General features: G+C 53.5%; 1 protein-coding gene across 3 annotated transcripts; it reads left to right on the forward strand.

Annotated features, from left to right (window-relative positions):
• The first annotated feature begins 7529 nt into the window (after window positions 1–7529).
• Window positions 7530–24281, forward strand: ZNF628 (zinc finger protein 628). 3 transcript variants are annotated; one of them, XM_075914365.1, is made up of 3 exons: window positions 7530–7780; window positions 18963–19234; window positions 20501–24281. In XM_075914365.1, the coding sequence occupies exons 2-3, from the start codon at window positions 19030–19032 to the stop codon at window positions 23512–23514; spliced, it is 3219 nt and encodes a 1072-aa protein (XP_075770480.1). In that variant the 5' UTR covers window positions 7530–7780; window positions 18963–19029; the 3' UTR covers window positions 23515–24281. The 3 variants fall into 3 exon arrangements, with proteins under 3 accessions (XP_075770480.1, XP_075770481.1, XP_075770482.1); XM_075914366.1 differs by lacking the exon at window positions 18963–19234 and having other exon boundaries at window positions 7535–7780; XM_075914367.1 differs by lacking the exons at window positions 7530–7780; window positions 18963–19234 and adding an exon at window positions 19252–19564.
• The last annotated feature ends 438 nt before the right edge of the window (window positions 24282–24719 follow it).

Below are 24719 nucleotides of genomic sequence, written 5' to 3' on the forward strand. Positions count from 1 at the left end.
AATGGGTTGATTTCTCCTCGTGGAGTGGGGGTGGCTTAGCACAGGCTGAGCATCATGGACACTGTCTGAGTTGGGACCAGACATATTAACAAGGTGTGATGAAGCTGGAATTTTGTGTAAACATTTTATTAGTCGGCTGTGTGCCTCAGTTTCCTGTTCTTGGCATGGCTCCTCAGTGGGGAAAAACAGGTCCAAGTCTGCTGTCAAGATGGACTAAAAGTCACAGGTGTGTATGTCACCTCCCAGTCTGGCTGGAATATCCACTAAGTCCGTGTTTCACAACCTTTTTGTTTATAAAATACCCCTTTAAAACAATTTATAAGTACCCCCAGTACCTAGTTTTCAGACACACGTTTTTTTTTCTACCATTGCAACACTTTTGTTTAAATAACTTAATCGTAGCCGGGCAGGCGATACAATTTTTGGGTGTAAAAAGTACAAAAATAATAAAGCACAGAAAAACTTAAAACAAAAATTCCGTTTTCTCCAAATTTCAGTTGTGTTGACATGCCCCCCAGATTTCTCTCGAGTACCCCAAGGGTCCTCATACCACTGGCTGAGAAACACTGCACTGTCAGAAGGGATTGGCTGAAACGGCCCCAGACCTGCCAGGAGGGCAGAGAGACAGTGTCAGGAAGCTGAGCACCCCCCAGCTGGCGAACAGAGGGGATAAGTGTGGGTTTGGCTCTGGGTCTGGGGTTCTCACTTGGCAAGCAAGTCAGAGAGAGACACAGATCCTGAGGACAGTCACGGCAGCTCACTGGGCCAGAAGTGGTTCTACTTGAAACTCAGCTCTGTGCTAAGCTAAGGGCTTCCTAGGCTGGGTGCCACTCGGTAGCACTGTAAATCCGTGCGGAGGTGAATTAATCCCTGCAGAGCGGACAAGGCTCTCCCAGGAGTCTGGCTCAGCCGCACTCGCTGGGCTGAGCACGCAGGGAGAAGCAGGAGGCGGGAGCCCAGAGTCTCCGGCTCTGCTCGCTAGAAAGGCTGCCGTGTCCACTCCTGCGTAGCCCCTCTCAATCCCCTCCCCTGAGAGACAGTAGCTAGGTGGATGGGCGAAGTCTCCCTGCACCCAGCGCTCTTCTCACTATACTCAGCGAGGGAGCTGGGCCAGCCTGGCTTTGGGCGTAGACTAGGGATGAGAATGTTAACGGGTTAACCTTAGTAGGCGAGGGTCATCGGTTAAGGTTAACTGGTGGGGGCTGGAGCAGCTCCCCCCTGCTGAGGGCAGGAGGCTGCTCCAACCCCTTGGGGGCCCCGTGGAGAGGGGCTGCTTCAGTCTTCAGTCAGTTAACGGGTTAGCCAATTAAAGGGGATTTTACATCCCTCGTGTAGACGTGGCCTCAGTGTCGGACAGTGAGGCTGCGTGGTCCCTCCTGGGGATGTTTAGAAGCTGGGACGTAGCGCCCATCCGGGGGTTCTGGGCGGACTGCAATCAGCACACACAGCTGAAGCCAGCACCGGGGAAGCGGCTGGACACAACTGGGGGTAGAGGCAGGAGGTGTCGGTGGCTGTTTGTAAGGTGCCAGAAAGACCCAGGATGTGAGGAGCTTGGACACCAAGGGACAGGGACAGAGCCAAGGCGGATTGCCTGGAGGTGGAACCAGGGATCCGGTGTGAGGAGCCAGGGCTAAAGGCTCCTTCCTGTAGAGACTGTCTGCAGTGCAGCTTCCCCAGGCTGCGTTAATGGCTCTCCCCCACTGGGGCCAGGCGACTGGCTGTTAAACGGGGCCTGTCTTGAACGGGCCGCGCTTCCTTGCTGCACCCACTCCCAGGGCGTCGCTCCCTGCTAGGATGGAGCCTCTCCACAGTTTAGTGCTGGGCAGAGAAACAGGCTGTGGGCCAGGAGCGTGTGAAAAGGCCAGGACGGAGCACAGAGCCTAACAGCTCAGGACCCTGCACAGTTTCTGGGTAACTGCACCTTTGACTCCCTGCCTGTGTAGGGTTACCAGATGGTTTCAAAAAAATACCGGACACACTTGATCTCAGATGGGGGAGGGGGGACTGGCTGGGAGGAGGGAGGGGGAGAGGGGGAACTGGCTGGCGGGAAGCAGGGCTGGCTGGGAGGGGGTTGGGATGGAGTGGGGCTGGCCAGGGAGGAACCGGCTGGTGGGGAGCGGGGTTGGCTGGGAGGGGGTTGGGGGGAGCGGGGCTGGCCGGAGGGGCAGTCAGAGGGCGGGGGAACCGGCCGGCAGGGAGCAGGGCTGGCTGGGAGGGGGTTGGGAGGAACCGGCTGGTGGGGAGTGGGGTTGGCTGGGAGGGGGTTGGGGGGAGTGGGGCTGGCCGGAGGGGCAGTCAGAGGGCGGGGGAACCGGCCGGCAGGGAGCAGGGCTGGCTGGGAGGGGGTCGGGGGGAGCGGGGCTGGCCGGAGGGGCAGTCAGAGGGCGGGGGAACCGGCCGGCAGGGAGCAGGGCTGGCTGGGAGGGGGTTGGGAGGAACCGGCTGGTGGGGAGTGGGGTTGGCTGGGAGGGGGTTGGGGGGAGCGGGGCTGGCCGGAGGGGCAGTCAGAGGGCGGGGGAACCGGCCGGCAGGGAGCAGGGCTGGCCTGGGCGCACGCAGATCCCGGGGTGCTGCCCATCCCATGCACGGTCCCGGTAGGGCACATGGCGAGTCTGGCCCTGGGGATTCCATCCCGCCCCGCCCCCCCACTGTGTGGTTGCTTACTGCCTGGCTGGTAGACACGCTCCGCAGAGTGAGCATGTCTACCAGCTAGGCAGGAGGCAACTATGCACTGCTACTCAGTGCTCGACAAACAATGTAATCTACTCGCCACAGGTGAGAAACCGACATTTCTATCTCCGGTATTTTCTCAATTTGTTTCCCGGACAGAAAGCTCGAATCCCGGACTGTCCGTTCAAAAGTGGACACTTGGCAACCTTGCCCCTGAGTGGCCGGCTCCAGCAAAGCCCCTCTGGTCTCAGGGCTCTCTCTGGGCAGAGTCCCACATCACACTCCCTCCAGAGCAGGGCGTTAGGCTGCAGGACCCTGCCACTCGGCCAGCAATGCCAGTGGTGCCTGGGGAGACCACAGATGTATGAGAAATGCCGCCGAGAGAACAGACCCTCCTCAGACCCTGCACGGAGCAGGACTTCCCATCGCCCTCCTAGGGCTGGCAGGGACCCTGCAGGGTGGCTGCCCCCTTGGCCCAAAGGTCAGGTCCATCTGACAGCCCCTTGCTCAGGCTGAGTTCACAGCAGATGCTCTTTGTCTCTTGGCCTCTGGTCCCTGGCTGAGCCAGGCCTCTGGATGGGGGCATCTCTGGAGCGGTTCCCACTGGCCAGCGGGAACAGCAGTTATGACCTATCCCCACTGCTCCGAGCTCCAGCAGTGTCCATCACACGCGGAGCGGCCCCCAGTGACCCTTTGCACATTCATAGCACTAGCCCAGTCAGACCCCATCTGGGATCGCAATCCATGCCCCCTGCCTGGATCCATGGCCCCAATACTGGCTCCCCACGGAGGCTGACTGAGCCCTCACTGGACCAAGGCAACTCTGTAGAGGGGGCCCTGCAGCCCTGTCCTGTCCCCTCCCCTCCCCTCTTGCAGCCTGGGAGCAATTCTCCAGGACAGCACCAGTGTGCCGGCTGGGTCACAGTGTGGAGGGACAATCCAGCCTCACAGGGAGCAGAGCAGGGGCGCGGCAAGGGGTGCTCTCTCCTCACAGTCACTGCTGGCCTCAATGCAATGACATATGGGGAGATGATGAGGCAAAACCATGGTCCTCCTGATGTGTCATTACTGCGCCCCAATGGGGCTGAGCCCCACTCCATGCCAGCACCAGCATGTGGCCACAGGGCCAAGCCATGCCCTTGCTGCATCCCTGCCGTGGCTGGATGGCTGCCAGAGGGCTGTTGTGTAACGGGGAAGAGGGGGTGTTGCTTCCCATGCTACAAATTTAGCTGCGTGGGTGAGATCTCTCATCACCATTCCAGGGATCAGCACACTGGCCGCTGTCCTGCCAAGCTCTGTATGTATGTGCGTGCATAGCTCTGTGTGCGTGTGCTGTTGGCAGGCCAGATGCCAGCTCACGCTAAGGCCCCGAGGTCTCGACTGAACGCTGAGAAACCCTGCACTGGAACCTCTGGCAGTGTTGTTAAAATAGGCATTGGAGTTACAAGAATGTGTTTAGTGTTTAGACTTTGTGAAATGCTTGTGAATTGCCACATGCATTAATCACTTATTGCAGCCGTATCCCGTGCTATAATTATATTTAAGAGTTTGCTTGGTAACTATAAATCACCAGACAGGAGACAAGCATTAATCAGTTTCAAATACTAGTTTCCAATAGGAGGTGTTACCCCCTACCCAACAAGAAGGCAGAAGAATATCAGAGGCCTTGTTTGCTTGTTGTTTGCTCCTCCCCTTGCAAAGGAATTCCTTCCATCCACTGCATTTACAACTCAAAGCAGAAGTGGGGAAGGAATATAAAGTCCTAACAAGGAGGAACTATAAGTCTCTGGTGCTTGGACTCAGAGTATGTCTACACAGCAAAATGAGGAAGAACGGCTCTTGTGGAAAAGGGGATTTTTGCACAAAAAGGAGCCGTCTACACAGCTCCTTTTTGTGCAAAAGCCTCTTGCGCAAAAACGGCTGCTAATTAATTATGCAAATGAAGTGTGGCGATATTCTACTCTGCACTTCGTTTGCTTAACTTTTGCGGAAGAAGGCTGCAGTATAGACGTAGTCTAAGACAGGAATTCATGTGTGTATGTACATGTATTGACCTGCTTTAACCTTGTAAACAACTTTCATTTCCTTTCCCTGTATAAACAGCAAGAAGTCCTGTGGCACCTTATAGACTAACAGATTTATTGGAGCATACACTTTTGTGGGCAAAGACCCACTTCGTCAGATGCCACAAGACTTCTCGTTGTTTATGCAGATTCAGACTAACACTGCTACTTCTCTGATATTTTTTCCCTCTATAACAGATCTTTAGTTTGTTACAGAAAAGCTACAAGCATTGTGTTTGGTGTGAGATCTAAGGTGCAATTGATTTGGAATAAGCAACAGAATCCTTGGGAGTAACCCAAAAATTGCTGTGACCTTTGGAGTAAATGACCAGTCTGTCACAGAGGAAAACTCATCTGGTCAGCAAGAGAGCTTGGAGAACTGAAGGGAACTGTCTCTAATGACATGGTCAGGCCATATAGAGCTTGAGGAGTTCATACTGGACACTTGGCTGGTGAAATGTAAATATAGAACTTGCAGTTTGTGTTCCCACATCCTGAGCTACTACAGGACGCCTTGACCATGTATATGTGAGAGTAGTTTTGTGTGTGTGTAGGTGTCTGTGTAGACGTGTGTGAGCACAATCTGGGTGTGTACATGTGCATAGCTGGGTATGAATGCACACAGCAGCCTGTGTGACTATGCATAGATCTGAAATTATGTGTGAGTAGCTTTCTATGAGTGTGCATGTAGAGTTGTGTATGTATGTAGGTGATGGGGGCTCAGTGTGAGAGCATGCATAGCTTTGCGTGTAGAACTGTATGTGTACACACTGGGTATGTGAACAACTAGTTGACCAATTGACTATCTGATAAGCAAATGCTTATGGGAGAGTTGACATCCTTGTCCACTAGTCACTCTCCCCCTTTGCTGCCTCTATCAGAAAGAGGCAGCGGGGGCAGGGCGGAGTGAAGGGGTGCTTCAAAGTAGCAGTATTGCCTGGAGCCCGGAGTCAGCTGCGGACTCCTTGAGTCCCCCGCTGGCCCTGTGCTACCTGCAACGCTTTCTCCTTTGAAGTGTAGCAACATCCCAGCTACGTCTACACTGGCATGATTTTCCGGAAATGCTTTTAATGGAAAAGTTTTCCATTAAAAGCATTTTCGGAAAAGAGCATCTAAATTGGCAGGACGCTTTTCTGCAAAAGCATTTTGCGGAAACGCGTCTGTGGCCAATCTAGACGTGCTTTTCCACAAAAAAGCCCCGATCACCATTTTCGCGATCGGGGCTTTTTTGCGGAAGAGAAATCTCTGCTGTCTACACTGGCTCTTTTGCGCAAAAGTCTTTCGGAAAAAGACTTTTGCCTGAATGGGAGCAGCATATTTCCACAAAAGCATTGACAATCTTACATGAGATCGTCAGTGCTTTTGCAGAAATTCAAGTGGCCAGTGTAGACAGCTGGCAAGTTTTTCCGCAAAAGCAGATGATTTTGCGAAAAAACTTGCCAGTCTAGACACAGCCCCCTAGTACACACAGCTGGCTGTGGAGGGATTAAGGTCTGTGTCAGGGGTGGGCAAAAGGGCCTCCCCGGGCCGGATCCAGCCCACCAAGCAGGTGGATCTGGCCCGCGGAGGCCTTGCTGCTCCCCTGCCCCCAAGCCAATTAGGGCCTGGGGGCAGGAAAGTGCCCAAAGCCGCAGGCTGCTCGCAGGGCGGGGGCAGAGCGGAGAAGGCTTCGGGCACTCCCCTGCCCCCAGGCCAATCAGAGTCTGGGGGCAGGGGAAGCTGCGTGAAGCTTCCTTCACCCTTCCCCCTCCCTGCGAGGAACCCGTGGCACTTCAAAGTGCCACGTGCTCCTCGCAGGGCGGGAGGAGGCTTCCCACGCTTCCCTGCCCCCGAGCCCTGATTGGTCTTGGGGTGGGGGAGCGTGTCAAGCCTCTTCCAGGGCATGGGTGCCTAGTGGGAAGTGGAGGGAAAGGGGCTCTCTCACCCTTAGCTTTCTGGGGTGGCCCGAGGATACTTCAAAAATTTTTGAAGTGGCCGCCGGGCAAAAATGATTGCCCACCCCTGGTCTGTGTGCATGTGGGTCAGTGTGCGGGGGCAGGGCCCTCGGGGTGTATGACAATGCTGCAGCCCATTGTCACCTGCTGGTTGGAGGGGAAGCTCCTTGTTGTGCTCCTATCCCCTGCCCAGCTGGTACTGGGGGCGCTGTGAACCAGGGAAGGGGGTGCAAGCTCTGGCTCCCGGACACAGGAGTGTTGGGGAAGATGCCAGGTGTGGTCCTTCAGGAGAATCCCCATCATTGCTGGCGGGGGTTACAGAAGGTGGCTGGGTGACTGTCCAGACCAAGCCAGGAGCTCTGATCCCACGTGCATGATGAAGACCCCGGTGCAGAGTGGGGCCCCCGCGGCCGTGGTGAGAACCGACAATCCGTGGCTCCGCTTGGAGCATGTGACAGTGGATCATCCCTGGCTGGGTTTTGCAGATACAGAACTGGGGCACGGAGCCCGCAGGCTGGGGCACCGCAAGGCCTGCGAGTCCAGGGGGCAGGGGGTGGGGGAGGGGCAGGGCCAAGGTCAGCAGGGTCAATGTGGGGACAGAGGTCACTGTCAGTCACTGGGGGGCGTGTCCAATCAGGCTCCACCCCTCACGAGTCTGCTGAGGGGGGCCCTTGGCCCCTGCCCAGCCACTCATTGGCTGTTGCCATGGAGACTACACCCAGTGGTGAGGGGGGGTGAGCTCACTGCGCGGTGACGTCCCCCCTGGGTTACGATGTCTGTCCATCCCGGATTGGATTAGCCCCGCCTACACTTGCCCTCACCCAACATGGCCGGCGGTCGTGTTCGGACCGTCTAAGATACTACACTTCCCAAGGTGCCCCGTGCGGAGCAGCCGGCCAATGGGCGCTGGCGGAGGGGGCGGGGCCGCGCGCGCGGCCCGGCGGTTAGTGTGCGCGCGGTAAAGGTTGGGTGTCTCGCGCCGGCGGCCGTTGGGAGACAGGAGCGGCCCCGCCCCCTCGGTCCCCCGCCACGCGAGGCGGCTGCCCCCCGCCCGCTGGGAAGGAGCCCCGGGCACGAGGTAGCGAGCGGGCGAACTGCCCCTCCCCACGGCAGGTGAGATTGCAGAGGCCTACGGGGGAGGGGCGGTGGGCGCTGCGCTTAAAGGGGCGGGGCTCCGCTTAAAGGGGCAGGCACGCGAGGCCGATTTTGTGTCCGCCAGGGGACTTTTGGCCAGTGTCAAGGGGCGGGGCGAATGGTTCTTAAAGGGATGGGTCCCGGGGCTTAAAAGGGCAGTCACTCGCACCCCCCCCTCCCCCCCCCCCGGGCAGCGCTCGCCTCACTCACTGCCCGCCAGTTAGCGGGGTGGGGGCGTCCGCCAGAGAAGTGCAATGAGGGGCCGCCCCGGGCGGGGGGCTCACGCTGGGGAGGGGGGGTGGGACGTGGGGGGGGCGTGTGACACGGGGCGGGGGGGTGGGACGTGGGGGGGCCTGTGACACGGGGCGGGGGGGTGGGACGTGGGGGGGCGTGTGACACGGGGCGGGGGGTGGGACGTGGGGGGGGCGTGTGACACGGGGCGGGGGTGGGACGTGGGGGGGGCGTGTGAAACGGGGGGGTGGTACGTGGGGGGGCGTGTGACACGGCGGGGGGTGGTACGTGGGGGGGCGTGTGACACAGGGTGGGGGGTGGTACGTGGGGGGGCGTGTGACACAGGGCGGGGGGGTGGGACGTGGGGGGGCATGTGACACAGGGCGGGGAGGTGGGACGTGGGGGGGCATGTGACACAGGGCGGGGGGTGGTACGTGGGGGGGCGTGTGACACGGGGGGGTGGTACGTGGGGGGGGCATGTGACACAGGGCGGGGGGGGTGGTACGTGGGGGGGCGTGTGACACAGGGCGGGGGGTGGTACGTGGGGGGCGTGTGACACAGGGCGGGGGGGTGGGACGTGGGGGGGCGTGTGACACGGGGGGGTGGTACGTGGGGGGGCGTGTGACACGGCGGGGGGTGGTACGTGGGGGGGGCGTGTGACACGGCGGGGGGTGGTACGTGGGGGGGGCGTGTGACACAGGGCGGGGGGGTGGGACGTGGGGGGGGCGTGTGACACGGGGGGGTGGGACGGGGGGGCGTGTGACATGGGGGGGTGGGACGTGGGGGGGCGTGTGACACGGCGGGGGGTGGGACGTGGGGGGGCGTGTGACACAGGGCGGGGGGTGGGACGTGGGGGGGCGTGTGACACAGGGCGGGGGGTGGGACGTGGGGGGGCGTGTGACACAGGGCGGGGGGTGGTACGTGGGGGGGGCGTGTGACACAGGGCGGGGGGGTGGTACGTGGGGGGGCGTGTGACACAGGGCGGGGGGTGGTACGTGGGGGGGCGTGTGACACAGGGTGGGGAGGTGGTACGTGGGGGGGCGTGTGACACAGGGTGGGGAGGTGGTACGTGGGGGGGCGTGTGACACAGGGTGGGGGGTGGCACTTGGGGGACTGAGTGACCCAGGGTGGGGGGCGGTACATGGGGGGCATTTATGGGGGTGTTGTGTGACACAGGATAGGGTGGTGGTACATAGGGGCTGTGTGACACAGTGGAGGTGGTATACTGGGACTGTGTCACAGGGTGGGGGGCAGTACACGGGCTGTGTGACACAGGGCAGGGTGGGAGGTGGTACAGGGGGCCATGTGACAGGGTCAGGGGCGGTATGTGAGGGGCTGTGTGACACAGGTGGGGGGGCTGTGTGATACAAGATGGGGGTGGTACAATGGGGGATCCGCACCCAGTGTACCTGCGTATATCTAGAGAGGGCTGTACCTGTAGTGCTTGGGCTGTGTAACACTGGGGAAGAGGGGGGCAAATAGCTCTTTCTACTAGGTTTCTAACAGTGTTGTTGATTAACCAATAAGCAAAAGTTTATAGGTTAATGCTATAGAGTACATGCATTCCCTCCCCGCCACTCCCACCAGTGAATTTTTTAGCAGGCTGGCCAGTAGCCCGGCTCAGTCCTGGCTCACGGCAGGTCCTGGGCCTACCTCCACTGTGTGTTTGCATTTAAAGTGAATTAGGAGCTAGGTGAGCAGGCAGCCCAGCTTGGTTCTGACTCGCACCAGGTCTGAGAGCTCAGCCTCTCTGCGCTGCTGCCTCTGATACAGAGGCAGCAGCACTGGGTGACAGGCAGCCAGTCTGTGAAGGGAGCTGGTTTTTAAACTGGCTCCTTTTATGGACCTGCCTGGCATCCCAGGCTGTTGCATCTAATACAGTATAGAGTGGCAGGGGGCTTTGCAGGAGCAGGGCTGCAACACACTGGCTGCTGGCCCCACCCCCGGGGACTGTAGACTAGCCAAGTAACCAAGAAGAATTCATGAGGTTAATCAACTATTCACGTAACCGATATTTAACATCCCTACTTCCCACAAACTGTTGGCGAGGGGAGCCTATGGGATCCTGTGCTGAAGTAGTGGGAGGGTTGCAGGTGGAAGTAGAGAGATTATTTTCTTTTTATTTGGCACTGATGGAGCCACTGCTGTGGTGTTTGGTCCAGTTCTGGTGCCCACAGCTGAAGGCTGTTGATAAGTTGGAGGGGGTCAGGGAAGAGTTATAGACCACCAGGATCCAATTTGGATATGGATAGAGACCTCTTTAATGTTTTTAATGAAGTAAATACTCATGGAAACTGCGTAATCATGGGAGATTTCAACTTTCCAGATATAGACTGGAGAACAAGTGCTAGTAATAATAGTGATAGAGATGTAGCCGTGTTAGTCTGGGGTAGCTGAAGCAAAATGCAGGACAATGTAGCACTTTAAACCATCTTGTTAGTCTTTAAAGTGCTACATTGTCCTGCATTTTGCTTCAGTAATAATAGGGCTCAGATTTTCCTAGATGTGATAGCTGATGAATTCCTTCATCAAGTAGTTGCTGAACCAACAAGGGGGGGATGCTATTTTAGATTTGGTTTTGGTGAGTAGCAAGGACCTCATAGATGAAATGGTTGTAGGGGACAACCTTGGCTCAAATTAGATCTGAGATTAGGGATTTTGATTTCAAAAGGGCTAACTTCAATAAATTAAGGAAATTAGTTAGGGAAGTTGATTGGACTAAAGAAATTATGGATCTTGATGTGGAGGAGGCATGGGATTATTTTAAGTTAAAGTTGCAGAAGTTGTCAGAAGCCTGTATCCCAAGAAAAGGGGAAAAATTATAGGTAGGTGTGTTAGACCAAGCTGGATGAGCAAGCATCTCAGAGAGGTGATTAAGAAAAAGCAGAAAACATATAAGGAGTGGAAGATGGGAGGGATTAGTAAAGAAAGCTACCTTATTGAGATTAGAGCATGTAAGGACAAAATGAGAGAGGCTAAAAGTCATGTAGAGTTGGACCTTTCAAAGGGAATTAAAACCAATAGTAAAAGGTTTTATAGCCATATAAATAGGAAAAAAACAAAAAAAAAAGAAGTAGGACCGCTAATTACTAAGAATGGAGTGGAGGTTAAGGATAATCTAGGAATGGCCCAATATCTAAACAAATACTTTGCTTCAGTCTTTAATGAGGCTAATGAAGAGCTCAGGGATAATGGTAACATAACAAATAGGACTAAGGATATGGAGGTAGATATTACCATATCTGAGGTAAAAGCCAAACTTGAACAGTTTAATGGGAGTAAATCGGAGGGCCCAGATAATCTTCATCCATGAATATTAAAGGAACTGGCACATGAAATTGCAAGTCCATTAGCAAAAATTTTTAATAAGTCTCTAAACTCAGGGGTTGTACCATTTGACTGGAGAATTGCTAATATAGTTCCTATTTTTAAGAAAGGGAAAAAAAGCGACCCGAGTAACTATAGGCCTGTTAGTTTGACATCTGTAGTATGCAAGATCTTGGAAAAAATTTTGAAGGAGAAAGTAGTTAGAGACATTAAGGTTAATGGCAATTGGGACAAATTACAACATGGTTTTACAAAAGGTAGATCGTGCCAAACCAACCTGATCTCCTCTTTTGAGAAAGTAACAACTTTTTTAGATAAAGGAAATGCAGTGGATCTAATCTACCTTGACTTTAGTAAGGCATTTGATACAGTACCACATGGGGAATTATTGGTTAAATTGGAAAAAATAGGGATTAATATGAAAGTTGAGAGGTGGATAAGCAACTGGTTAAAGGGGAGACTACAGCGGGTCATACTGAAAGGTGAACTGTCAGGTTGGAGGAAGGTTACTAGCGGAGTGCCTCAGGGATCAGTTTTGGGGCCAATTTTATTTAATCTTTTTATTGCTGACCTTGGCACCAAAAGTGGAAGTGTCCTGATAAAATTTGCGGATGACACAAAGTTGGGAGGTATTGCCAATTCAGAAAAGGATCGGGATATTATACGGGAAGATCTGGATGACCTTGTAAATTGGAGTGATAGCAATAGGATGAAATTTAATAGTGAGAAGTGTAAGGTTATGCATTTAAGGATTAATAACAAGAATTTTAGTTATAAGCTGGGGACACATCAGTTGGAAGTAACGGAGGAGGAGAAGGACCTCGGAGTCCTGGTTGATTATAGGATGACTATGAGCCGCCACTGTGACATGGCCGTGAAAAAGGCTAATACGGTTTTGGGATGTATTAGGCAAAGTATTTCCTGTCGGGATAAGGAGGTGTTAGTGCCATTATACAAGGCATTGGTGAGACCCCATTTGGAATACTGTGTGTAGTTCTGGTCTCCCATGTTTAAGAAAGATGAATTCAAACTGGAACAGGTACAAAGAAGGGCCACTAGGATGATCCGAGGAATGGAAAACCTGTCTTATGAAAGGAGACTCAAGGAGCTTGGCTTGTTTACCTTAACCAAAAGAAGGCTGAGGGGGCACATGATTGCACTCTTTAAATATATTAGAGGGATAAATACCAGGGAGGGAGAGGAATTATTTAAGCTTAATACCAATGTGGACACAAGAACAAATGGATATAAGATGGCTAGTAGGAAGTTTAGACTTGAGATTAGATGAAGGTTTCTAACCATTAGAGGAGTGAGGTTCTAGAACGGCCTTCCAAGGGAAATAGTGGGGGCAAAAGATGTATCTGGCTTCAAGATTAAACTAGATGGCTACGTCTACACTGGCATGATTTTCAGAAAAGCGCGTCTAGATTTGCAGGACGCTTTTCTGCAAAAGCACTTTTTGCGGGAAAGCGTCCGTGGCCAAACTAGACGCGGTTTTCTGCAAAAAAGCCCCGATCGGGGCTATTTTCACGATCGGGGCTTTTTTGCGGAAAACAAATCTCTGCTGTCTACACTGGCCCTTTTGTGCAAAAGATTTTTGGAAAAAGACTTTTGCCCGAACGGGAGCAGCATAGTATTTCCACAAAAGCACTGACAATCTTACATGAAATTGTCAGTGCTTTTGCGGAAATTCAAGCGGCCAGTGTAGACAGCTGGCAAGTTTTTCCGCAATAGCAGATGATTCTGCGGAAAAACTTGCCAGTCTAGACACAGCCGATGGGTTTATGTAGGGGATGGTTTGATGAGATAACATGATCTTGGTAACTAATTGACCATTCATTATCAGTGGTAAATAGGTCAATGGAGGGATGATAGGAATTACTATAGAGAACTTTCTGGGTGTCTGGCTGGTGAGTCTTGCCCACGTGCTCAGGGTTTAGCTGATCGTCATATTTGGGGTTGGGAAGGAATTTTCCTCCAGGGTAGATTGGCAGAGGCCCTGGAGGTTTTTCGCCTTCCTCTGTAGCATGGGGTACAGATCACAGCTGGAGGAGTCTCTGCATCTTGGGGTCTTCAAACTGTTTGAAGGCTTCAATATCTGAGATATAGGTGAGAGGATTATTATAGAAGGGGGTGGGTGAGATTCTGTGGCCCGCATTGTGCAGGGGGTCAGACTAGATGATCATAATGGTCCCTTCTGACCTTAAAGTCTATGAGTCTATGAGTAAGAGCCATGACAATGGTTAAGGGGCTAGAAAACATGCCTCAGTGTGATAGACTCAATGAGCAAAATCTATTTAGCATAACAGTCAGTCCTTCGAGTGATGTTCCCGTGGGTGCTCCACCGTTGGTAATGGGTCACCCAGAGCTGTAAATTGGAGCATTGCAAAGCAGTTCCTGCCCCGCCCCCCTGCCGGGTTGTGCATGCACAGGAGGCATCTTGTGCCACTGCCTCCCAAGCGCCTGACATGCGCGGCCCGACCCTTCCCCTTCAGTTCCTCTTCAACTGCCCTCAGCTGCAGACAGGGCTTCAACATGTTCTCTCACTCATTACCTCAGATAGTCTTTAGTGTTTGGACAGTTTCTTTTATAGGATAAGTGTTAAAAATTTGTGTAAATAGTTTCCCTCCTTCATTTTTACCTAAAAAAAGTATTTTTTTCCCCTCAGGGGATTTGAACGCGGCATTAGCCACTCAAGCGTGGCGAACCGAGCACCTTTTGGTTCCCTGGTTCTCTGAGGGGGGGAAAAAAAAGAATGGAGTTGAATCAACAGATATTAACTAATATGTCTGCCTCGTCAGACATATTGGCTTTAAGAAATGTACAGACTGCCGAGAGCCCATGCCAGTATCTGATGACCATTCCCTCTGTATACGCTGTTTGGGGGAAGCCCATAACCTGCAAAAATGCGAGCACTGTTCAAGCCTGAAGGCAAGAGTGAGAAAAGATAGAGAGCTGCACCTGAGAATGATAAGATGCCTCCTCTAACCAAGACGGCTCTCCAAAGAAAAGGACTGCCTCCCTGCCCCTCAGGAAAGCCATGAATAAGAGAGCTTCTCCAGCTCACTTTCTCCTTCCTTCCTCCTCCCCAAGAATTAGCAGGGAGAGAGACCTGGAACATCTGGGGCCACCACCACAAAATCAGCAGGCAGAGCTCATACTGCAGCACCTACACTGATGTGCGCCTCCTTGGTTCTGAAAGAAGCACCAGGGCGCTCTACTCTCCCAGAGCTTGGCACAACAAAAAGCTGCGGCGCCATAGGCAAAAACAGCGCGTTCTAACAAGCCAGCACTGCCTTCACTGCCGCCACCCTCGGCACCAGCTATGCTGGCACTTGATACAGACCCGCAGCTAACATGGGCAGTATCTGGCAGATCCAAACTCTTTACCTGACAGCCAGGGCAAGCACACTCAGTCACGGCCTGCTTCTACAGGTCTATCACCTGCAGTATATCCAACTTGCATCCCCCATGTGGGATTGGGTCTCCAGTACTCTCTCACCCAAGTACCTTGCCCTACTTCCTACTCCATTCCTCTTCAGGGACCCCTCTCACAAGAGCCTGCTAAGACAGGATGTCAATCATCTCCTGCTGCTCAGAGCTCTAGAAAGGGTAGAAACGAATTCCACGCATGGGGGTTCTACTCCAAGTATTTTCTTACAGTACTGTACCAACAGATGTCCTCACATCCCTACACTGGTGGACATCAGTGGACAATCTCCTTGCAGGCATCCCCTTCCACCAACCCTAGCTCAGTGCACAAATCGCAACATATGCATCCCTGCTGGGTTGGGAAGCCTATCTTCAAGAGCAGGTAGTTCAGGACAAGTGGTCTCTACACATCAGTCTGTTAGAACTCAGGGCAGTGAGAAATGCCTGCACGCACTTTGTGTCTCAAATTGCCAACTGTACAGTTTGAGTCCTCACAGACAATATCTCAACAATCTTTTACATAAACAGGCAAGGCAGCGCCCACTCCTGTTCCCTGTGCACAGAGGCCATCAGCTTATGGAACTGGTGCATCTGCAACCAGGTTACACTCGTAGGATCATACCTCCCTGGTGTCACCAACACCACTGGGACACTCTGAGCTGCAACTTTTCTGCGGACCATAAATGGGAGCTGCATCTTGAGGCCGCAAACCTGACCTTCTGTCAATGGGGCTGACCAGCATTAGACCTTTTTGCCTCTTCCCACAACACCAGATTACCCTGATTCTGCTCCAAAGTGGGACTTGGCCAGGGCTCACTTGGAGATGCGTTCCTGACCCAGTGGAGGGCCCCTCTACGCTATGCCTTCCCCCCCATGCCACTCATTCCCAGAGTACTCCACAAGAACTGTGCAGTAGGGGCTTAAGTCATTCTGATAGATCTATTCTGGTCACGCCAAACATGGTTTCCAGTTTTGCACAGGCTGTTGACTCAGCCTCCATACCCATTACCACGTCGACGCAACCTCTCCCAGAATTGTGGGACGATGCTGCATCCTCAGCTGCACACCCTTCACCTCCTTGCATGGCTTCTATCTGGTTTAGGGAACTAGAGACCCAATGCTTTCAACAGGTGAAGAATGTTCTCCACAGTAGGAGACCTTCCACTCAAAAAACTTAAAAAATGGACTCGTTTCTCTCACTAGTGTCAAAGAGTGATGAGGGACCTTGTGCGTCCCCACTGAAGATCATCCTTGATTACATGTTAGAACTTAAGATATTGGGATTTCACTTTCTTCCCTCTGGGTACGTCTACACTTGCTCCCTAGTTCGAACTAGGGATACAAATGTAGCTGACCAAAATTGCTAATGAAGCGGGGATTTAAATATCCCACGCTTCATTAACATAATCTGGCCCGCGTGCTATTCCGCTCGCCAGCTGATTCAAACCAGGAAGTGCGCTCCAGGACGTGTTAGTTTTAATCAAACCCCTTGGTTCAAACTAAGATTACTCCTCAAAAAAATCCCTTCTTCATTAGCAATTTTGGTCGGCTACATTTGCATCCCTAGTTCGAACTAGGGAGCAAGTGTAGACGTACCCTAAGAGTACACCTGTTGGCTATAACAGCTTTCCACAATAAGGATGTTAAAGACTCATTGAGGAGGAGTAACGGTAGTTTGAATTAGGAGCTTTAATTCGAACTACCTAGCCTGTGCAGCGTGTAGCCGCGGGCAGGTAGTTCGAAATACGGGGCATTAAAAATGGCGGCGCCCGGAAACATGCAAATAAAGCCTGGGATATTTAAATCCCGGGCTTCATTTGCAAGTTCGAATGACTACATTAGCCACCCTAGTTCAAACTAGGGTGGCGGTGTAGACATACCCTCAGAGACTTTATTTCCATTGCCGAGCGATTGAGAGGCATGCCTATTTCATCTCAGTGAATCTCGACTTGGATATCGATGTGCATACTCAGATGCCATTCTATGGCTAACAGGCTCTTACAGCATCCATCATGGGCACGTTCCACTTGAGCTACAGCTGCCTTCACAGCCTTTCTGAACAATGTCCCCCTAAGAGACATTTATAGAGCTGCAACATGGTCCTCAGACCACACTTTTGCGAAACACAATGCAATACTACCACAACTAGCATCTGACTCAGCAGTGGCCGTTGCATTCTTGTCCACCGCTGCCAAACAATGACTCCGACTCGCTCCATCCAACAGTGGAGCACCCACGGGGACATCACTCGAAGAAGAAAAGGGAGTTACTCACTTTGTGCAGTAACAACTGCTCTTCAAGATGTGTGTCCTGTGGCTCCACAACCTTTCCTTCCTCCCCTCTACTTGGAGTCTTAGGGTATGTCTAGACTGCATCTCTCTGTCGGCAGAGGGATGCAGATTAGGCAGGTCAACATTGCAAATGAGGCAGGGATTTAAATATCCTGTGCCTAATTTGCATAAAAGGGCCACCGCATTTTGCCAACTCAGCACTTTGTTGGCAAAAAGCAGCAGTCTAGAGGGGGATCTGTTGAGAAAAAAAGCCTTTTTCGACAGATCCTGTAAACCTCCTTGCAGGAGGGAAAAGGGATCTGTTGAAAAAGGCTTTCTTTCTCAACAGACCCCCTCTAGACTGTTGCTTTTTGCCACCAAAGTGCTGAGTCGACAAAACGTGATGGCCATTTTTATGCAAATTAGGCACGGGATATTTAAATCCCTGCCTCATTTGCAATGTCAACCTGCCTAATCTGCATCCCTCTGCCAACTAACATACCCTTAGTTACTTGGACGGAGAAGAGGAACTGAACGGGAGGGGCCAGGCCGTGTGTGTCAGGTGCTCAGGAGGCAGCAGCATGAGATGCCTCCTGTGCATGTGCGGCCTGACAAGGTGTGTGTGTGTATAGTGTTTGTGTGTGTGTGTGTGTGGGGGGGGGGGACTGCTTTGCAATGCTCCAATTTGTGGCGCTGGAGCACCCACAAGGACATACATCTTGAAGAACAGTTGTTACTGCATGAAGCAAGTCCCTTTTAAGTGGTAACAGGACCACAGTCTGTAAGTACCTCCATGAGAATCAAATACTGAATAATGGGCTCTCAGTCTATCAGAGAAAGGTAGAATATGTCCAGTGGCTGGAAGCTGGAGCTGCATAAACTCAGGCTGGAAATAAAATGTACATTTATAATTACATTAGCCCTCAGAACAATTTCCCAAGGGTTGTGATGCATTCTCCGTCACTGACAATGTTTAAATCCAGATTAGGTGTTTCTCTAAAAGTTCTGCTCTAGGTATTATTTTGGGACAGGTCCCTGGCTACACAAGGTCAGACAAGACCAGTGGTCACCAGCCAATAGATTGGGATCTACTGGTCGATCTTGGAGCCTTTAACAGGTGATCCTGTCAGGTTTGGCTGGGGAGCTGTCGAGTGCCAGGACTTCATCTGCCCCCTCTCAGCACTGCTGTGCTGCTCCTGCCCTCTGCCGTGGAGGTGCCCGCCCCCCACTCCTGGGAGCATCTTGGTTGCTACGTAGGGCACAGGAAGAAGAGGAGGGGGTGCTGATGTCAGGATGCTCCTTCCTCTACCCTGTACTCCATCTCCATAGAGAAGAGGGGGGGCAGGGATGGAGAGAGTTTGATGGCTGCTTTTGGGAGTGATGCAGGGCCAGATGAAGGGTGAGCCTGCCTTAGCCCCCTGCATCACCACCTGGAAGCCACCTGTGGTAAATGATGCCCAGCTGGAGCCTGCATTCCAAAAACCTGGCCCCAGTCCTGAACCCCTCCTGCACCCCAAACCCCTGAGTCCCACTGCACCCAAACTCCTTCCCAGAGCCTGTGCCCATTCTGCACCTCAGCTCCCTGCCCCAGGCTGAGCTCAGAACCCCTGGCACACTCCAAATCCTTTAGCCCAAGATCAGAGACCACATTCTCCTCCCTCGCATCCCAACCCTCTATCCCCAGCCTGATAAAAGTGAATGAGGGTGGGGAAGGGATGGAGTGAGCAGGGACTGCGCCTTGGAGAAGGGGTGGGAAGGAGGCAGGGCAAGAGTGTTTTGGGTATGAGGTGGATCCTGGATTGCATTTAAATTCAAAAAGTGATCTCATGCTTAAAAAGGTTGGAGAACATTGGACTCGATGATCAGAATGATCTTTTTTGGCCTTTGAATCTCATTAACAGCATAACAGAGCAGTGGTGCACGAGGCAGGGCTGGAGGTGCCAGGGCCAGTGACAGGAATGAGTGAGGATGTGGTTCAGCTTTGTGACATCTAGCAAGTTTCCAGCCAAAATTCTGCTTGGAGCTCAGAAATCACCGCTGGATTTGTTAAAAGCCACCGGACAGGAGGCAGGGATACTTCAAGGCTGGGTTCCCAGGGAGCCAGGCTGTCAGCAGCACAACAGCAGGATACATCTTGGCTGGTACTCCCATAGTGGGGTCAGCTTCCACTCAGGTAAAAACAAAGTGCAGTTGAGCAATGGACAGGAGCCAGAGCAGTCCTGGAGGTACAGGGCTGCTCCTTTACCAACCCTGCTTTGACAGAAAGCTACAGAGTCCCAGTAACCAAGGGCTTAATGTGAACCACAAAGTTTAAAATAGAAGAGAGGTTACCCTGACTGTTGGGGGATCCGTATTCTGATCTCAATTCTCCCAAGACTGTCCTGGAGTCACCCTGACATCATTGGCTGGCTCTGGGCAGCTGCCGATTCTGGATATCTGCAGGTTCTGGCCCAGTTCTGGCTGGCATTGGGCTCTGGACTGATTGTTGGTCTCACCAAACTAAGTAAGTGGGCAACAAAATGGCAAATGAAATTTAATGTTGATAAATGTAAAGTCATGCACATTGGAAAAAATCATCCCAACTATTCATACAATATGATGGAGACTTACTTGGCTACAACTACTCGAGAGAGAGATCTTGGAGTCATTGTGGAGAGTTCTCTGAAAACAACCACTCCATGTGCAGCGGCAGTCAAAAAAGCAAATAGTCTGTTAGGCATCATTAAAAAGGGATAGAGAATAAGACAGAAAATATTTGATTGCCTCTATATAAAAGCACGGTACGCCCACATCTTGAATACTGCGTACAGATGTGGTTGCCTCGTCTCAAAAATATACATATTGGCATTGGAAAAGGTTCAGAGAAGGGCAGCAAAATTGATTAGGAGTTTAGAATTGGTCGCATATGAAGAGAGATTAAGAAGACTTGGACCTTTCATCTTAGAAAAGAAGAGACTACGGGGGGATATGATAGAGGTCTATAAAATCATAACTGGTATGGAAAAAGTGAATAAGGAAACCTTATATATTTATTCCCACAAAATAAGAACTAGGGATCACCAAATGAAATTAATAGTCAGCAGGTTTAAAAGAAACAAAAGGAAGTTTTTCCTTCACTAAGTGCACAGTCAACCTGTGGAACTCCTTGCCAGAGGATGAAGTGAAGGCTAGAATGTTAACAGGGTTAAAAAAGAGCTAAATAGATTCATGGAGGTTAGGTCCATCAATGGCTATTAGCCAGGATGGGTGGGAATGGTATCCCTAGCCTCTGTTTCTCTGGAGGTGGGTGACAGGAGGGACCTGTTGTGATCCCTCTCTCTGGGGCATCTGGTATTGGCCCCTGTTGGCAGACAGGATACTGGGCTAGATGGACCTTTGCTCTGATGCAGTATGGCCGTTCTTATGGTGTTTTGCTGACATGTGCCCTCTTTCCCTGCAGGCTCGGGTGAGATGGTGGGAGCCCAGCAGCTGGAGATGGCTGAGATGCAGCCAGCCCCAGTGCCGCAGCCGGGTGCCAGCGACCACCAATATGAGTGCCAGGAGTGTGGCAAAGTGTTCAAGTGGTCGTCGCGACTGATTCATCACCAGCGCACACACACGGGTGAGCGCCCTTACAAATGCTCCGAGTGCCCTAAGGCCTTCAAGGGCTCATCAGCACTGCTCTACCACCAGCGCAGCCACACTGGCGAGCGCCCCTACAAGTGTGCTGACTGTGGCAAGGCCTTCAAACGCTCGTCGCTGTTGCAGATCCACCAGAGCGTGCACACGGGTCTACGCGCCTTCAAGTGCGCTCTGTGTGGCATGGCCTTCAAGTGGTCGTCGCACTACCAGTACCATGTGCGCCAGCACACAGGCGAGCGCCCCTACAAGTGCACGTTGTGTGAGAAGGCCTTCAAGAACTCATCCAGCCTGCGGCGCCACCGCAACATCCACACCGGCGAGCGCCCCTATGTCTGTGCCGCCTGCGGGAAAGCCTTCACCCAGTCCACCAACCTGCGGCAGCACCAGCGCATCCACACAGGAGAGCGTCCCTACCAGTGCACTGAATGCCCCAAGACTTTCACCCACTCCTCCAACCTGCTGCTGCACCAGCGCACCCATACCGGGGGACGGGCCCACAAGTGCCAGGCCTGTGGCAAAGCCTTCATCTCGGACGCCTACCTGCAGAAACACCTGCAGACGCACGCAGCCAAACCACTGGCACCCTTTGGCGAGGCGGAGCTGACCTGTGCACCAGCTGAGCTCTTCCTGGCTCCTGCCGAGCCTGTAGAGACAGTGGAGATGCTATGGAAGTGTGGGGAATGTGAGCTGACCTTCCCCAGCGAGGAGCTACTGCTGGGCCACCAGCACAGTCACCTGGCTCCCCCAGTGCCCACTGAGCCGCCCGTCCCACCGCTCTACACCTGCGCCACCTGCGGCAAGGCCTTCAAGAATGGCTCGGGCCTGGCACGCCACCAGCACAGCCACGTGGGTGAGCGCCCTTACAAGTGCTCCATCTGCGAGAAGACATTTGTGCAGCTCTCTAGCCTGCTGGGGCACCAGCGCAGCCACCCGGCCGAGCAGCAGCTCATCCAGGCAGAGGCCGAGGTCACCTGTCCCCAGACGGCGACCGAGCCAGCCCCACCCCCTGTGCCTCCTGAGGTGGCCGAGCGCCCCTACAAGTGCACCGAGTGCGGCAAGGCCTTCAAAGGTTCATCAGGGCTGCGCTACCACCTGCGCGACCATACAGGCGAGCGCCCCTACAAGTGCTCGGAGTGCGGCAAGGCCTTCAAGCGCTCGTCACTGTTGTCCATCCACCAGCGCGTGCACACCGGCCTGCGCGCCTTCAAGTGCGCCGAGTGCGGCCTCACCTTCAAGTGGTCGTCACACTACCAGTACCACCTACGCCTGCACACGGGCGAGCGCCCCTATAGCTGCACCGACTGTGGCAAGGCCTTCAAAAACACCTCATGCCTGCGACGCCACCGCCAGCTGCACACTGGTGAGCGCCCCTTCGCCTGCCTGGTGTGTGGCAAGGCCTTCACCCAGACCTCCAACCTGCGGCAGCACCAGCGCACGCACACAGGCGAGCGCCCCTACAGCTGCCAGGAATGCGGCAAGAGCTTCACTCACTCCTCCAACCTGCAGCTCCATCAGCGCACGCACTCCAGCGAGCGCCCCTTCAAGTGCTCTGTCTGCGCCAAGGGCTTCGTCATGGCTTCCTACCTGCAGCGCCACCTGCGCACCCATGCTGCTGAGGGCAAGGGGGAGAGCCCAGGCCCAGGTCTTCCCACCCCACCTGCCACCCAGGAAGTGCATATTGTGCCCAACTTACAGGCCACCCTCAACCTGGAGATGGGTAGCACGCCCAGCGCCCCCAACTCACAGACTTTCCTGCTGGTGCAGACAGCCCAGGGGCTGCAGCTTATCCCCAGTGTCCAGCAGAGCCCCCAGAAACTGCTGCTCCTGCCCAGCCCACAGCTGGTGCCGACGCAGCAGAAAGTGTCTGTCCTCCAGAACACCCCTAATTTTACACTGGTGCCCAGCGGCCCTGTAGCCCCAAGCAAGCCTGCCCCACGCCAGCAGAGCAAGACCAGGAAGCAGGCAGCACCTGGCAATCCCCAGAACATCATCCTGGTGCCTGGTGGTGGGCCAGTGCTGCCCAGCATGCAGATCCAAGCACTGCCAGGCCCACAGCCAACACCAACCCTCCCGGCTGGGCAGAATATCATTGTGCTGCAGAATGTGGCCGAGCAGCCTCCTGCAGATGTGTCTGGAGTCCGGATCCAGGCCCAGCCTCAGGAGGTGGCCAGCATCCAGCTACAGGCTCTGCCGCCGCCCCCTGCTGAGGCATCAAATGTGCAGACTCTGCCCCAGCCCCCAGAACTAGGCAGCATGCAGCTGCAAACCCTAGTGCAGACTCCCCCAGTAGGGGGTGAAGAGCAGCACCTGCCTTGCTCCTCAGCACTTTCGGGTACTGTGGGTTCTGGGCCAGATGTGTCGGGCCTGCAGGAGAGTCAGGATCTGCTGGTGGTGCAGAGCGGGCCAGGGGAGGAACTGCTGGGGTCGGGTGGGGAGGTGGGTGTGCATCTGGAGACGCTGCAGACGGAGGAGGGGGTACAGAGCGTACTGGTGCTGCGTGGTGCTGATGGTGAACAGACCCGACTCTGTGTACAGGAGGTGGAGAACCTGCAGGAACTGCCCCCAGACAATGGAGTAGGAGCCCTGGCACCGGCAACAGGGCAGAAGCTCTTCATCATCCGCAGTGCGCCTGGTGAGCAGACTCTGCAAGTGCTGGAAAACATGGGCTCTGGCAGTGGCACAGCGCATGGGGTGTCAGCTGGCGGGCAGCCCTCTGCCACCAGTACCCAGATGGTGCAGCTGCTGCCAAACCCAGTACCACCCCCCCAGGAACTGCCCTCTATCCAGATTGTGCAGACAGTGCCCAGTGTGCAGCTGGTTCACACCTTCTGAGCCCCTGGCTACAGACACCAGCCGGGGTGTGTGCAGTGGGTTGGCATTGCAGGATCTGCTAGAGCTCTTGTTCCCCGATTGTCTTGCCTGTGCAATATGAAAATAGTGGGATATCCCCACATGATGACCAGTGGGGGCCGCAAGCTGTGAGACTTGTGCAGGTAGCCTGGTTCTGCATCATCCTAGCTATCCTGGCTGCAGACTCCTGGGTTCTATCCTCAACTCTGGGAGGAGACTTGGTTCTAGGGGTTAGAGTGGATGGGTGGGCTGGGAGTCAGGACCCCTGGGTTCCATCCCTGACACTATGGGGTCTAGTGGTTAAAGTGTATGCAGGTTTGGGAGCTAGGTCTCTTGGGTTCTGCTGGGTGAGCCTGAGCAAGTCCCTCCCTGATTGGAGCATTTTCCCTTCTGTGGGCTGAGCATAGCATTCCGGGAGGCTAAATGCATGAATAAGAGGTAGGAGCTCTGCAGTCAACCCGTGGGTGGAGCAGTTGGTGCTTGCCTCTTCACAAGTGGTTCCTATAGGAGAGGGGTTCCCATGGCACTGGCAGACAGAAGACTGGCATGAGAGCAGTTGCCACCTTCTGTATCTTTGTCCTGGTAACCAGGTAATACCTACTCCCCAAAGCCCTGGCCTATTCCTCCAACGCCCAGATGGCCTCCTGTGTAGGCAGAGCACCCCTGTCTCTTCTAGAGCCCCTTCTGTATTAGGGCACTTGGCACAACCCTTCAACCTACAAGGCAAATAAAAGACTGATTTGAAAGTGCCTCTGTTTGGTTTGTTCAGTGCATGAAGGGTGTAGGAGAAAGAAAGAGCCTGAAGAGCTGGGTGCTTGAACCAAAGTAAGCAAAAGTTTTATTATGAGTAACAGACAGTCCATGTCAGAAGCAGATGTTTGCTCGCAAATCAGTGTCTCTCCGCCCTAGAACTGCTAGCACTGATAAAAGCACATGAAGTATGTAAATACATGCCACCAGGACAATACAGGGACACCCACCTGAGTACACAATAAAATAGTTTGAAACAACAGGAGTGAAAGCAGAACGGGTAATGAATGCTTTGGAGGAAAGTATAAGAAGAGGTACCAAACACGTCATTAATGCGTAAGATGATATGTATGGCGTGGATCATAAATTGTTCATTTCTGACTATAAATGTGGGGGTACCTCACTTAATTCTTTAGCTGGCCTGGGGGAAATAGTGA

The sequence above is a fragment of the Pelodiscus sinensis genome, chromosome 33, assembly GCF_049634645.1.
Source record: "Pelodiscus sinensis isolate JC-2024 chromosome 33, ASM4963464v1, whole genome shotgun sequence".
Classification (NCBI taxonomy): Eukaryota; Metazoa; Chordata; order Testudines; family Trionychidae; genus Pelodiscus; species Pelodiscus sinensis.